This window comes from Chinchilla lanigera, unplaced genomic scaffold, assembly GCF_000276665.1.
Source record: "Chinchilla lanigera isolate Chin_1 unplaced genomic scaffold, ChiLan1.0 scaffold00040, whole genome shotgun sequence".
NCBI lineage: Eukaryota > Metazoa > Chordata > Mammalia > Rodentia > Chinchillidae > Chinchilla > Chinchilla lanigera.
The window spans coordinates 10,470,533-10,485,868 of record NW_004955441.1 but is presented as its reverse complement, the minus strand read 5'-3'; the positions used below and the strand labels follow the sequence as shown (position 1 = coordinate 10,485,868).

At 53.5% G+C, this 15,336-nt stretch overlaps 1 protein-coding gene across 1 annotated transcript in view; it reads left to right on the top strand.

Moving 5' to 3' along the window:
* Thada (thyroid adenoma associated) overlaps positions 1-14,314 on the top strand; it is a 321,327-nt gene extending 307,013 nt beyond the window's left edge. The window contains 3 exon segments of the mRNA XM_013517530.1: positions 10,513-10,682; positions 11,794-12,107; positions 12,109-14,314. Of these exon segments, the coding sequence (XP_013372984.1) occupies positions 10,513-10,682; positions 11,794-12,107; positions 12,109-12,187 (563 nt within the window). The 3' untranslated portion in view covers positions 12,188-14,314.
* The last annotated feature ends 1,022 nt before the right edge of the window (positions 14,315-15,336 follow it).

Here is a 15,336-nt window from a genome sequence, read left to right as displayed (position 1 = left end):
TGGCTGGAAACCCAGCGCCTCATTGCTTCCTTCAGCCTCTGAGTCATCGGCCCTCCATAACTTTTTTTGGTTGGTTTGGTTTGGTTTCTTGAGACAGGGTTTGGCTATGTAGGTTCATGTAGGCTAGCCTTGAACTCACTTTATAGCCCACACTGGCCTCAAACTGGCAGTGATCCTTCTGCCTCTGCCTTCGGAGTGCTGGGATTATAGGGGTGCACCACCGTGCCCAGCTGTAACTTGTTCTTTTCCTTTTTTTGTAGCGGGAATTGAACTCAGGCCCTCGTACTTGCCAGGCAGGTGCTATGCCACAGAGCTACATCCCCAGCCCTATAACTTGTTCTTGAGAGAGGTTTTTGTATGTTGCACCCTTTCCTGCCCTCACCCTAGTTTTCTCTGAGCTCAGCCCCCCACTTCCTGGAAAAGTGGTTTCCCAGGCCTTTGCGAGGTGGACAGTCACTCCAGGGCAGCTCTGGGGACTGTTGACCACAGGGGCAGACAAGAAGGCCCTTGAGAGGTCTGGGGGTCAACTCAGTTTCAAGACAGAAAGTTTCCAGAGCTGGAAGTATAACATGGGGAGGAGGCCCAAGGTTCCATCCCCAGCACCAAAAAAACAGAAAAAAAAAAAAAAAAAAAAAAAAAAAAAACTCGAAATTGTAGACACTTAACATTTTGAGCACTATTTATAGATCTTAAAAATCAGTGTTTGAGTTTAAAATGCATAGCAGTGTCTCAGTCAACAGACCACAGATCGTATCACCGGTGATGTCATAGCCATCCTAGTTTGTGTAAGGCCACTGATGTTCACACAGTGAAATCACTCAACCAGAACAGTCCATATGGTCAAGAGACACACAGCTACCTTGATTTGCCCTTCCAAGGCCATGTAGTGTGTTTATTCTATGCTACACAGCCTGGGGGGCAGGGGGGCGCCTATAAGGGAACTGTCTAGGTTCTGTGTTACGTGGTAGTACGTGGTAATATTAAAGTCCTCAGAGAAGAAAAAAATATCTTCCTGAACTCCTCTGATTTAAATTCCTAGTCCTCAGGTACACTTCGGGACCACCCGCACCCACAGCCTCCACGCCCTCCATCCTCCAGGCCCAGCAGCCCTGCTCTTGCGCTCTGTGCTGTGTGTTTGACCCATACTGGGCCGTGCCATAGTGTCTCATGCTCAGGGCAGCTTTCTCAGAGTGAATCAAGCATTTGGTTCCTTCCTCTCTCCCCCTCCAGTGTGGAATAAGCTCAGAATGGAGGCTAGGAGTTGGGGTCCCAGCAGGGGACACCGGGGTCAGTGTGCCTTCATGACGGGCCACCAAGAAAACCGTGAGCCCTGCGCAGGCGGCGTACGTGTTGCGACAGACACGCCACCATATCTGTTTGGATCTAATTCTGTGTAAGCCAGGCCTGTGGGCACTTTGGGAACCCTAGGCCGTTTGTTCCGGTGGAAAGTAGCTACAAAGTGAGGAAGGTTTTTAACATTTGAAAGGCTTTTCCCCAGGTACTTTTAAAATTTGGCGTGATGATGCTGTGTCTCCTGCCTTCAGACCTGGAGAGGCGTCCCCACCCCTGGACAGAATGGGCTCGGGGCACGCTGGTCAGCGGAAGGGGCTGCTCTGTGCCTGCCGCCTGCTCTCTGCCCGGAGGGCTGGTGGGGAAGGGTGAGGATGGCGTCCCCTCCAGGAAAAGGGAGGCGAGATGAGCTCCTGCGCCTCGCCCCGAGTGCACCCCTGGCCCTCGCTTCTGGACCGCGCTGAGTTGGGGCCATCTGCCGCTAGGCCCGGACGAGACTTGCAGGAAGGGGCTGTTTCCCGCTGTGTAGGGTCGTGGTAGGGCCGAGGCACGGCCTCTCACCGCTGGCCCTGCTGACCCTGGCGCTGGGGGCTGTCCTGTCCATCCCTGGAGGTGAGCTGCATGCCTGGCCTCTGCCCACATGTGCCAATAGGACGTCCTCCTCCTCTTCATGACAAAAACGTCTCCAGACATCTAAGAATTCCCCCGAGGAGCAGCGTCACCTCTGCCGTAGGAGAAGGGACATGCGAGCGCGCACAGCGGGGGTGAGAGGAGCTTCAGGGCGGGAGGGCTGCCCGCAGGGCCCCGGCGGGGTGCAGCCGCTGCACATGAGGGGCCTTGGTGAGGAAAGGAACACCCCAATCTCTGCCTCCTCTCCAGCGACCCTTCCCAGGAGGTGACTCCAGGTGAGAGCCTGGTGGCAAGGCAAGCTGGGGATGCAGGCAGAGGTCACCTTCCTGAGGTTCTGAGCAGGGTGCCGAAGGGCAGAGAATGGTGGGAAGCAAAGGGAAAGGCCCACGCACCCAAGCAGAGCGGTGGAGAAGTAGGCTGTGGAGTCAGACAAGCCTCGCTTTGCCCCTGACCCGGCCGGTGACCGGCACCTGTGCGCCCCTTGCAGGTTACTTCTCTGAACCTCAGCAGCCCGAGGGTGCGATGGCAGCAGCAGCTCTGTCATCCCTGTGACCCGATTCTCGCCGTCTGGGTGCTTTCCCGTTAGAGAAACACGACACAGGTGAACTGCTTCGTACCGTTCTGTAGGAAGCAGCTGGCAACTGTGTCCATACCGCTATGACAGTCCTGGGAAAGGACAGCCGTGGGGCCCAGCCACAGAGTGACCTCCATCACTGTCCACGAACACCTAGCGCATGGAGAAATCCCAGCCACAGCCCTCAGCCAGATCCCGAGGGACAGACAGGCCTCAGGGGGAGAAAGGCTGGGCTTGTAGTGGAGTGGCAAAGCACTTGCCTAGCACACGCGCGGTCCGAGAGGTCCCAGGCTCAACCCCAGTCCCTGCCCTGAAAAGGAGGAAGAAGGACCCTCAGATGGAGAGGTTAAGTACTCCGGAGCCAGGAGAGCTGGAGGGAGATGGGAGGAAGATCTCAGGGCAGGGGGAGGGGCAGGGGCCGGCCGAGGAGCACGCCTGTGCATGGTGAGGTGGCCGCAGGGTGCACACCTGCCTCCTGCGGGAGCTGGCCACTGCTCTGCCCCAGTCAGACCTAGAGGCACTAGACTGTATTTTTCTGGATTTTCAAAACATACTGTGAGTGTCGATTTTTTTAAAATAAGAAATGTCCTAGCCTGTTGAGGTGGCCACTCATAATCCTGTCTACTTGGGGGGCTGAGGCGGGAGGATCCAAAGTTCAAGGACAGCCTGGCCAACTAGAAAAGACTGTCTCAAATTTTTTAAAAATGTAAAAATGGGTGGGTTTGTAGCTCAGTGGTAGAGTATCCCTGGGTGTGAGCCCTAGTACCATAATAAATATTTTATAAATTTTCTTTTTTTTTTTGGCTTTTTGAGTCAGAGTCTCGATATGCAGCTCAGGCTGGCCTTGAACTCACTTTGTAGCCCAAGCTGGTCTCGAACTCACAGTGATCCTCCCGAGTGCTAGGATTACAGGCGTGCACCACCACACCCGGCCTATATTTCCTAATTTTGGAAAAATCATGTGAGCTACACCAAAGTGTAAACACCAAACAATGCCAAGAGGCTTCTGATGGTTTCCTTGAGGCCTTAGCCCCTAGGCTATGTATGTTTGGTTGGATACTATCTCCATGTGACCTTTCTTTGTGTTTAAATTTTTACTAGCACATTGTTTTGGAGGTTTTGTTTTGTTTTTTTTAGTGTATGTTTACAATGAATATATTTCCTGGGATTTTGATTCCTATCCATATGGCATCTGAGAAGAAAAGACAGTAAAAATGTGTCCTTTATTTTTAATAGTTTTAAAAACAAAAAGGAAGCTGGGCATGGTGGCGCACACCTGTAATCCCAGCACTCAGGACGCTGTAGCAGGAGGATCATTGTGAGTTCTAGGCCAGCCTGGGCTACAAAGTGAGCTCAGGGCCAGCCTGAACTGCATGGTGAGACGGTGTCTCAAAAAGACCAAAAAAAAAGGGAAGGACGAGGGGTCCACATGGGCCTGGTAAAATCTGAGTTTCCCTAGGGACCTAATTCCATGGCTAGGTTCTGGGTGGTGGAAGGCTGGCTCCCGGCCAGGGGACAGACACAGCCCTCAAGAGCCTGGGCAGCAGTCCCAGGGCGGCGTACAACCGCAGTGCACGCTGGGACTAGGTCTGCTCTTGGGAGCTCTGACCAGCACGTTTGGTTCTTCTTTGGTGAAGTTTTCCAAATATTCAGAATGAAGAACAGAGACAAATACCACAAACACCCATGTTCCACCACCCAGCCCTCTGCTAGGTTCTTGGAAGCCAGGGGATACCCACCACTACGCCCATTCCAGGACACTGACCTTCTTTCTCCTAAGCCATATTTGGTGGCAAAGGGTGAAGCAGCGGCATCTGATGTCGTGGCCTGCTGGAAAGCCACCTGCGAGCCCTGGCTTCAGGGTAGAGGGCAAGGGCGGGTGGGGAGCGGAGGCCTTAGTGGCCCTAGCAGAGCTAAGTGACAGAGCAGTGGATGAACCAAGCTCCACCTTATTCTTTCCTCTCGCGACTCATTAAGGTGCAGGCTCTAGGGCCGGGAGTACAGCTCAGTGTTAGAGCTCGCGCCTGACGTCAGCAAAGCGCTGCGTCAGACCCCAGCACCGAAAAAATAAAATACAGGCCCTTGTGCGGCTCGGAGAAAGTGAAGGAGATCAGAAATAAGATTGTCTGGAAATAGCCTACAGAAACCTGAAAATGCTTCACTTCGGAAAAAGTAAAAAGGCCCAGGAATACGCAGATTCAGTCAACACCGCCTCTGCGTGGGTAGGTCCCCCTGCCGTCCGCCCTTCGCCTCCCCGCACCTTCCTCTTCACCGGAGGTCCAGCCGCCTTGCTGCGCGAACTGGCCCGGCTGTGCCGGGCCTCGTATCCCGCGGCCGGATAAGCTTCCCCTCCACGGAGCTCTGCCGGCTCTCACTGCCCATTTTTCTCCTTTTCTGTGCTCTCATTCCTGCTCTTAATGGTATCATTGGTCTGTGCCATGCACCACCTTCGACTGTTTCCTGACCCTTCCTAGGTGGCAGCTTGGCCCCGACTCGGCTCCAGACTGTGCAGCGGGCCTAGGGGCTTCCTCGTGTTTCTCGTCGCCCCTCCCGCAGCAGGTGACCAGGGCACCCCTGTGGGTAAGGAAAAGCTTGCGGTGGCGCAGCGGGTGTTGAATGGATGGAGAGCTGGCTACCTGGCAGGGCCACCCAACATCCTATCAGCCGCCTCCCGCCAAGGGAGTTTGCACTAGCGCCTAAACCGAGACTCTGGAGCTAGAAGCAGAGCGTTCAGCCCAGCATGGCCCGCTCAGCACCTGCTGTCCTCTCTCGGGAAGAACCGCGGAGGAGACTCCGCCAATGGCCTTCACCGGAAAGGCATCGCCCTGTGAGTCTTTAGAATCAGACTGTGTGCTATTAATCCACCAGGTGTGGGTGGATAACCACTTTGCATGTGGAAAACAGTTTTCGCACATGGCAAAATGGGGGAGTGTAGACGTGCATTTTATTTACCCATTCAGCAGCCGATGGACAATATGGAAGCCATCCACACTGGCACTTTCGTGTTCATCAGTACAGTTGGAATGGGCCTCAGAGTGTGTGACTTACCCGTCCGCCTGCCTCGAAGTTAACGATCGCCTGCCTTGCAGGGGTTGGGGTGCTGGGACTGGCGCCCAGTGGGCCCCTTCGTGGAGGAGGGGAAGAAGCAATACAGGAGTACTGGCAAGGAAGCGTTTGCGATAGCCAGGCGTCTGCCCTGGCAGGACAGCCCAGAGCGGCAGGGCCAGCCTCACCGCAGCAGCCCTGAAGCCTCTGGTTCGCTGTGGCCTCTGCAGTGCAAGTGTGTTGTCCATTTACAAGAATGGAAGGTATTGGACAAGCAGTTCTTAATGCTGATTTGCTGTTCCCAGCAGGGTTCCAGATGCCTGGGATGTGCACCCCCTGGGATGAGTGTAGCAGCGGCCCCACCCGCTCAAAGCACCCTAGGTTCTAGGGTTACTTCTTGCCTTACCTGTGTCACCGTGGGAGAAGGAGTCTCAGAGATCCTTGATGCCCTCAACTCTTGGGACCCTCTTTCTTGTCTGGGTGATAGTCTTACCTCCTACCTAGACTATCCACGTCCTCACACCTTTTTATGGCTGAATATTTTTCCACCATAGAGATATACCACACTGTTTTATCCCTTCATCAGTTGATGGACATTTTGGTTATCTCCACATTTGGGCTATGATGAGCCACTGTGAATGTTCATACACAAGTTTTTATCTCTCGCTGTACGTGGAATTGTTGGGTCACATGCTTAATATTTTGAGACTGTTTTTCCAAAGCAGCTTCATCACTGGCATCCCTGCCAGCACACTGTGAGGGCTCCAAGTTCCCCACACCTTAGCCAAGCTTCCCTTTTTTAAATGGTACTCACCCTAGTAGGTGTGAAGTGAAATGTCTTTGGTGTGAATTCCGTTTTCTGATGGCCAATGACACTAAGTATCTTTTCCTTTGTTTATCAGTCATTCATATAGCTTTTGTGAAGTGCTTAGTCATCCTTTGTGCATTTTTTACTGGGCTTGTTACTAAATTTTAAGAATTCTTCATATATCCTAGATGTGTTTCTTGTCAGGTAGATTTGCAAATATCCTCTCCTCTCCTGTGAGTTGTCTGGTGTTTTGATGCTATTCTCTGAAGCACAGACAAACCTTTTCAGTTGGGAAGAAGTCCAAACTGTCTTTTGTTGTTTGTGCTCTTGGCATCACATCTAAGAAACTGTTGCCCAGTCCAGATTTATTCCCATTTTTCTCTATAAGTCTTAACAGTTTTAGGCCTTACATTTAGGTGCTTGATACATTTTCATTCGAGTGTATGGTGTTAGGATGGAATCTGTCTTCATTATCTGTGTATGTATATCCAGTTGTCCCGGCATCACCAGTTAAAAAGACATGTGCACACCACCCCCGGTCAAAACTCAGATGCAAGCCAGGCGTGGTGGTGCACCCCTGTAATCCCAGCACTCAGGAGGCTGAGGCAGGAGGATCGTTGCAAGTTCCAGGCCAGCCTGGGCTACAAAGTGAGCTCAAAGCCAGCCTGAACTGCATAGTGAGACCCTGTCTCAAAAAGACTTAAAAAAAAAAAACCTCAGATGAGGGCTGGGGGTGTACCTCAGAGCACTGGCCGAGTGGGAGGCCCTTCGTTCAGTCCCCAGCGCTGAAAACAAGTCAGTTGACCGTAAATGTGAAGTTTGTTTCTGGACTCTGGCTGTGGGCCTGGCCTCTCTCTTCTGTCGGTCTCCGTGTCCGTCCTCAAGCTGCAGCGCTCAGGCTGGAGGCAGCAGTAGTGTGTGTGCGCAGAGCAGGAGCACCGTGAACACACAAAAGCCTACACTGCCTTGTTCCTGTAGCTTGTTGGTAAGTTTTGAAATCAGGAAATGAGTCCCCAAATTTGTTTTGTGTTGTTTCCTTCAAGGCCGTGGCGGCTATTCTGGACACACAGGAGATTCCCAAGCACCCCTGTTGCTGGGCCGCTCGCTCTCCTGTTTCCTAGGTGGCCCGGCCAGTCAGCAGGCGTCAGTGAAAAATCCCTCTCCCTGCCGCCCGGCCTCCCTGCACAGGCCCTGGTGGCGGAGACCGAGGTGCCCTGGCTGAGCTGCCAGCGGCCCTGTGAGCAGATCCAGACCCCGCGATCTCCACCCACCTTCCCTCTTCGCCCTCATCTGTGGCGTTGATGTCTGGCTGCTCACAGCTCTGTCCAGAGGGACCTCAGCCCGTCGTCCCAGCTCCCCCCTTGTGCCTGATCCCAGCCTCTCCTGCCCCCTCCGAAGCACCGAGTTGTGCAGAGACAGGCTGTCCGTCCCGTCGGGTGGGGCCGGTGTGGCAGCCTGGTCTTCCGGGTGGCCTTCTCAGCCACCCGTGCTCTCTGCACCCGTCTAGAGTGCTGCATGAGCCACACGCACTGATTTGCTGGTGGGTGAAGCATTTTTCTTCTCCAAGGGCCTTCAGAACACCAGAAAAGGGGCTGGGCTGTGACTCAATGGTAGAGCTGCTTCCTAGGAAGCATGAGGCCTGGGGTTCGGCCTTCAGTACCACCGCGGAGGGGGGGAAAAAAAGAAAAAACAGTAAAGAACAAAGGAGGGTAAGAAAGTGTGAATTAGAGGGTAGATTTTTCTGGAAGACTCAAAATCAGCTAACCTGCTGCTGCTCCCTCAGTACTAAGGGTTCACAGCTGTGACCTTTTTCAGCACACTGCCCCCAGCTGAGGGGTGTTCTGGGTTTTGCTTCTTAACTCTAAAAGTGGTAAAGCTGATCACACCCTCCTCACCCCTGTGGGGTGCAGGGTAGGCTTCTCCACCGCCTCCCCATGGCGTGTGTGCACAGAGCGAGCGGGACTGCGCGGAGCTGCCTCTGCGCAGACTGCAAACCCGCCCTGCTCCCCCTCGCGGCCCCGGCCCTTCCCTGCGGGGTGGTGGCGCACCTGCGGAGGCAGCGGGAACCGGGCATCGTTTTACCAGTAGGAATGGTGATGGCTGTTCACTGAATGCCCTCGTTGTGCCAGTCTCTACATGAGTGTTCGGGTTAAATCAAGTGGGACAAAGGGGAAAGTTCTGTAATGTCTACAGCCATAAATATGAGCATCTGCTCTATGCTGAGTCCTGTTTTGGTGTTCGTTTGTTTGTTTGTTTGTGGTGTCAGGGACTGAACCCAGGGCTTTTGCACTAAGTTCCATCCCCAGACCTTTTTTTTTTTTTTTTTGAGACAGATTCTCGGTTGCTCCAGCCTACAGTATTCCTGCCTCTGAGGCCAGGGATATAGCTCAGTGGCATAAGCGCCTGCCTGGCAAGCACAAGGTCCTGAGTTCAATTTCCGGTACCAAAAAAAAACAAAAAACAAAATATTCCTGCCTCAGCCTCCCAGAGTAAGTGGACTCTGGGCATGTGGAGTTTGAAGGAGGCCACTACATTCTGTTCCCATATAGATTCTCAACCAGTTAAGAGCTACCAGACAAGCCAGGCAGGGGCGGAAACAAAGGCTGTGTTGTAAGTCAGGGCCTGACTAACACACGGCTCAGAGCTATAGCCAAACGCCCATCACCCTTGCTCCTTCCCTTCTCCTGTTCCCTGGTTTAAATCTATTTCCATGCTCAGCCCCACGAATAGGGACCAGATCCCGCTGGCTGGCCACCAGCCCTGCCTGTCCCACCATAAAACCCGTATCTCCGGAAAACTGATGCAGATTCTCCAAGTCTGTGCTTCATATGCACCATGAAACTTGTTGGTGCTTCTGATTTCTTTATAGCCACGTGGAGTCCCGTGACTGCACCAGTGGGTTGGCCTGTCTAAGCCCAAGGTAGGGTGCGGATACCCAGGGCACAGATGTTGGGTGCCAGGGGTGTACTTCAGGGGAGAAGTCTTACCTAGCAAGGTGCGTGCTGGGCTCAGTTCCCAGCACTGCAAAAACAAAAACAAAAAAGGACAGATGCTAGAAGGGCTGATGACGCACTTGATCAGTGTGACACCCAGCAGGTCACAGCAGGGGCCACTTTAACACCCTGGAAGCCTCGCTTAACCCTAGAGAACTGAGCCCTCTGCTCCAGACTCGGCCGCTCCCTGTGTGTGTGCTGAGCAGGTCCAGCTGGGGGCCCGGCGGTCAGCACACTGAGGTTGGAGATGTGGGTTTGGGGGAGCTGAGGGCTCCACCGAAGGGTGTCATGGAAAGGCAGGCACTGGTGCAGAGTGGGGATTTCAGTCCCAAGTCCCAGGTCTCCTGCAGACAGAGCTGCTGACGGAAGTGTCAACACCCAGCCCTCCCACAAGCTTCACGTGTACGACTGTCTTTGTAGGGCTGTCTTCGGCCAGAGAAGCAAGCAGTGGTTTCCCCGAGGCACCTCACTTCCTCTTTCTACACCCATCCTCCCCTCCCACCGCCCCGCCCTCAAGCAGCCAGGATGTCCAGGGCCTGAGGAAGCCAATTTGTTGAAGACAGGGCAGCAAAGTATGAGCAGGATCCAGCCCACCCTGCTTTTGGAAGGCCATGAGCTACAGCTGATGTTTCCATTTTTCAGTGGTTGAAAAAGATCAGAGGAATGGTATTTTATGACACATTATCCATTTATTGGAACATAGCTACAACCATCTTGTTCACCTATTGTCCGTGGGTGCCATCAGCAGAGTTTAGTAGTTGGGACGGGGACTTGGGGCCCGCACGGTTTGAAGTCAGTACTCTGTGGCCTGTTGAGGAAAAGCATGCTGCCCTGCTCCAAGATGACAGAGATGGAGCGAGTGCGTACCCAGAAGGAAGCCAGTGGATCAGGCCCTGTGGAGGAGGCACTGCATGGGGGTGGGGTGGGGTCCTGATCCTGCCAGTCACCCAGAAGAGGGAAGAACTGTCCAGGCCCACACGTGGGGCCGCTGCGGCTCACAATGGGAAGGCAGTGGTCGGGCTCAGGCCTGTGACTCATTCCAGCAGTGAAGACAGCAGGACACAAGGGGATTCTAGCCTTTGGTGAGCCATCCCACCTGCCCTCCCGCCCGGCTGGTGGCGGGGTTTCCCCCTGAGCAGTGTGTTCATTGCGTGCCCCTCTCCTGTCTGCAGAGTTCGCCTTCTGCCAGGTGGATGCCTCCATCGCGCTGGCCCTAGCCTTGGCTGTCCTGTGTGACTTGCTGCAGCAGTGGGACCAGCTGGACCCTGGCGTGCCCGTCCTGCTGGGATGGCTGCTCGGAGAAGGCGATGACCCTGTGGGCCACGTGGAGAGTGCACATCAGGTAACCCAGGGAGTTAGGGCGCCGGGAGGCACCAGGGTGCTACAGTGCTCACTGGCTGAGCCCGTCTACCGCAAGCGTGCTTCTGGAGAACTGCCCGCTGGGCTCTGTGGGCACAGGGACGCCCTCATGCTCACTTTTGGGGCTTCCAGTGGCAAGCCTTCAGGTCAGTTAGGGAGGGAGCTCTGAAAGAAGCTCCTTGGATATCAGGAGTGTAATTTCAGCACTCGGGAGGCCGAGGCAGGGGGGTCGCCACAAGTTTGAGTCCAGGCAGGGCTTCATAGTGAGTTCAAGCCCAGCCTGAACTGCAAAGCCAGACCCTGTCTCAAAAAACCAAAGACAAAAAAAAAGAGTGTAATTATGAAGAATGCTTATTAGTTGGCCTTGGAGTTACTGTGGGGTTCCCCAGTTAGATCTGAGGATGAAGCATTTCCAGAGATGAGAATCCTTCCAGGGAATTTGCCGCTTGAAGAAATTTTTCATCTCCAGGGGGAGCAGACAGATAGGAAAACTGAGGACTGAGACAAGCAACAAAAGCACCCTGAGAACAGGAATTCATAGCCACCTGTATCGACTGGGCCGGCTGGCGTGGCATTCCCAGCAAGCCCAGAGTTCAAAAAGCAGCCTGTTTACAGGAAATATGGGACAGGGTAAAGAGTTGGTGATAAAATGACCTTGGAAGTCCACAGCAGTGTAGAAATTGGGTCCCATTCTCAGAGGAGTGTCTGGTGTTTGATGGTTCTTTGCTCTTTGGTCCACTGCTGAGATGTCCCTTCCTCCCTCCTCTCTGATTTCTGGCTTTACCGTAAGGTCTGGAGCCCATTTCCTTCTCAAGGTCCCCTTTTCAGCATCAGGCCCCCAAAATACCGTGGCTTAGAGCTACGAGTACATCTTTATTAAAGGTCATGTTAAGTCTGGGGGGAAATTCCTCTTTGATGGAGAAGTACAAGGAGTGAAAATAGAAGGTGACCTTCAAGGCTGCCTGGTGCTGACAGGCGGAAGTGGGCCCTGTGTCAGGCGGTGGGGGAGGGGGGAACACGCCGCCCGCAGCCAGCCAGCCCGGGGCTCCTCAGCATCCCAGAAGGTTGGTTTCAGGCCTTTTCATTTGATGTAGGGAGAAGACGACTACCTGTTTGAAAAAGCAGAAGTCAACTTTTGGGCAGAGACCCTGACCTTCGTGAAACACCTCTACAGGCAACTCCTGCATCTCCTCTGCAGGTCGGGCTGGCGTGCCCCCAGCCCTGAGAGCCTAGGTCACCTGCAGAGGACCGCGGCAGAGCAGCAGCTCCTCCTCTCGCAGCTCTTCAGGGAGCTTCCCCCCACTGCCGAGTTTGTGAAGACCCTGGAGTTCACGAGACTGCGTATTCAAGAGGAAAGGACTTCGGCTGGCTTGAGGCTGCTGGCCTTTCTGGCAGGAAACGAAAAGGAAGGCCCCTGTTCTCAACACCTCGGACCCTCCTGCAGGAGCAAGTCACTTAACTCGCCCAAGAACTGAAGCACCACGTTGAAGAAAGGCTGGGGGGCGGGGGGAGAGCTGGGCTGTTCTGCCACTAACTCTGTAAGGAACGTGTCAAACATAAATTCAGATTTTTTTCTGTTATGCCTCCCCCTCTCCTGTGGGTCTAGTCTCCTGTCACTTCCTACGGAAGAATTTTTCTTCAGTTCTTTCATTCAAGGCAGCCGAGTTTATTGCAGCTACTGTAGGAAGTGAGGCTACCACGCTGAATAGTTACTCTGTCCCCAGGTGCTGGCCACCTGCGAGCCTGAATTAGCCTTTCCGCCCAGCATTTTCTGTGAACTGACTACGCAGAATTGGATTTTAACACACATCCCTCTTTTTTTTTTTTTTAAAGCTATATGGAGAGGCTGGATTAGTTGGCAAACAGCCCATTTGGTCGTACTTTTAAATTTCACTCCATTTTAACAAAGCAGAAATATGTTCCAAATGTTGGATCCTGGGAGAATTAAGTAAGGATCAACCTCATGCAAATAATTTATTTTTATTGTCTGCATCTGTGAGTCCTGCGGTGGCCCGCACATTCCATCCTCATTATTAAAAGCCCCATTGAGAGCTGCTCCTGTCTCCCTCAAAAATACGTGCTAAGCTAAGAGCAGGTCTGCCAGCCAGTGAAGCACATACTCTTGGCTGTGAGAAGGAAGCTGGGGAAGGAGACCCAGCACAAGTGGTCCACCTGAGGCCTACGCTGTTTACCATCATGTGCTCGGTGACAGTAACAGGAAGATTCCCATTTAAGATGCCACTGAATACATTTATCCATTTCAGGGACTTGATCTAGAAACTGACATTTCCAAACCCATCCAGCCTTCTTCCTCAGGTCGCCAGCAGGTGGCACTCTTGCATGTGTTTTGCTGGTCTTGGATTTCACCATTTTTAATGTGTGCTGTACTCTCAGTGTTACCACAGTTACATTGAAATGCTCGCTCGGATATGTTGTAGTCATCCACATTCATTTTTTGATCCTAGTTATCTGCAAAGGGCTTTTCAGTCATAGTAAACTTGTAGAATATATAGATACTTTTAAACACTTCTCTGAGTAGTCACTGGAAAGTTATTTTGTTTGAAGAGCTAAAAACAGGTTAGAGGGGAGAGAGTTTGCTGTGGCCATTTCCTACTGCAGAAAAGCTGAAATTTCAAATAAAAAATTTGTCTCTCTGAGAGAAAGCGACCAAATACTAAAACTGTGGCCATGCTGGACGTATAGAAAAAGGGATCTGCAGGGAAGAGGGGGAAAGAAGTTAGCTCAGTGTCCAGAGTTTCATGCTAAAGAGAGCAGAAAATTCCCTGGGTGATTTCGCAACCTTTCGGCCCCAAATGTGGTTTCTCTGATCCTGAATTAAATACCTAGTGAGGATCTGTGTAGTCCACACCTGATGGAAAGCTGCCAAGCTGACATGTCTGCTCTGTTGTTAGACCTAACTGGGAAGAAGGCAGGACTGGTGTGTGACGTGGTGATAACCAGAGGCCAGCTCTGAACAGGGCCCAGCAAAGCTCAGTCCCATGGAGAAGAGCAGCGTTCCCTTTCTCCTTATTTAAGCAGTTGTGTAATAAACATTTTACACAGCAGATACTCCTCACCAAAGCCTGTACCAGAACATGTTTATACACTTATCTCCAGGATCCTTTTACCAGTCTACAAAGTGAATGTTCTTGCTACTGTGGACGGTACTGCCCGATTTGGAGGGCAGGAGAAAGAGATGTTTGTCTGGTTTGGTATCTGCAATCTTGCTCCTAACCTAATAGCACTGGCTGGGGAAACAGCTGCTTCACACTTTCCTGATGCATTCTTCAGAGAAACCTCGAAGACCATCCTCTCAGGGCCTCCGACTCTCGTGTTTGGGGTCGTTTCAACGAATAAAACAGTGTTAGCCACAGCTGCCCAGCCCTGTAGGGGGGCGGGGAGTGAAGCAGTCATTCTTCCTGAGGGTCTCTAGCTAGTCCTGGCATCAAGCTCTAGCGTGCAAGATTTGGGTGGCCCCTGACTCTGTAATGGGCCTGGGGACCTCCATCCATCTGGACATAGCCCAGAAGCCTGGCTTTCTCCATTAGAATTCGTTAAGTTGTTACAATGCATCTCGTGGTTTGTACTTAATTAAATACCTCCCTGGGTGTCTCATTTGTGCCTTGATAAAGGTGTGTGATGTGTAAAGCAAGAATGTTACCTTCTCTATTTTTTGCAAGTAAGGAAACGCAGGTACCAAAGAGATTGTGTATGTGAGTTGCTCCAGATCACATGACTTGTCAGGGGCAGGGCCTGAACTCCAGCCCCACACCGCTGACCCTGATATCCTCCCAGCCCTGACCTGGGCATTAGCGGAACACAGCAGTGGGACGTGCACTCCGGCCTCCAACGTTCTCACGGCCGCACCTCCCTCCTGGCCTTCCAGGTTGAGGGACTGAGCTCCAGCGGGCCGGGTGCAAGCACACAGCAAGATCCGTGTGAGAAGGCGGTGTGGGTCAAGCTTCCTTCCCCGGCAGGTCCTGGACTTTCCCGCTTAGGCGGCCTGCGCTGCCAGCTGGGTGAAATCATAGGCTGGTTTCCAGCCTTTTGGCAGCCAGTACTGCCGAGTGGGGCTGTCCGCGGCTTTAGCCTTACTGGGCGCTAGGTGGGGGTGTCTGCCCCGTCCCCAGACGCAAGCAGTGCACAAGTTAGCAAAGCGCATATCCCAGGGCAAGCAGTTGTGGAGTGTGGGGCCGACAGGCAACAGAAGGGGTTCCCCCCGACACACACTGGTCTGCCTCAGCGGGATCTGCAGCCAGCACTAGAGAAGGCGGGGCGCAGTTCCCCCCACCGCCAGGGGCCTGGAGAGTGCCACAGGGTAGGGCTGCGCTAGGCCGGCAGCTGCACCCCAATCCCCAGAGGACTGGAGAAGCGCGGCCGACCAGCACACGTACAGGGTGGAGGAAGTCGCGCCCATGCCTGCGCGGCTCTCCCCGCTTCCCTCCCGTTCACCCAGTCGGCTCCCCCGCCCCGGACGCCCCGCGCCACTCCGCGCCTTTGGCCCGGGCTCAAGGTCTTGTGATGTGATTAGCAAAGCCAGCGCCTTGTCCTCAGACACTCAGCCCTGCCCGGCAGGCGCGGGCGCGGGAGCCCTGTTTACCGAGCCTGGGCGGGGAGCGGGGCGGAGACACGGCCCG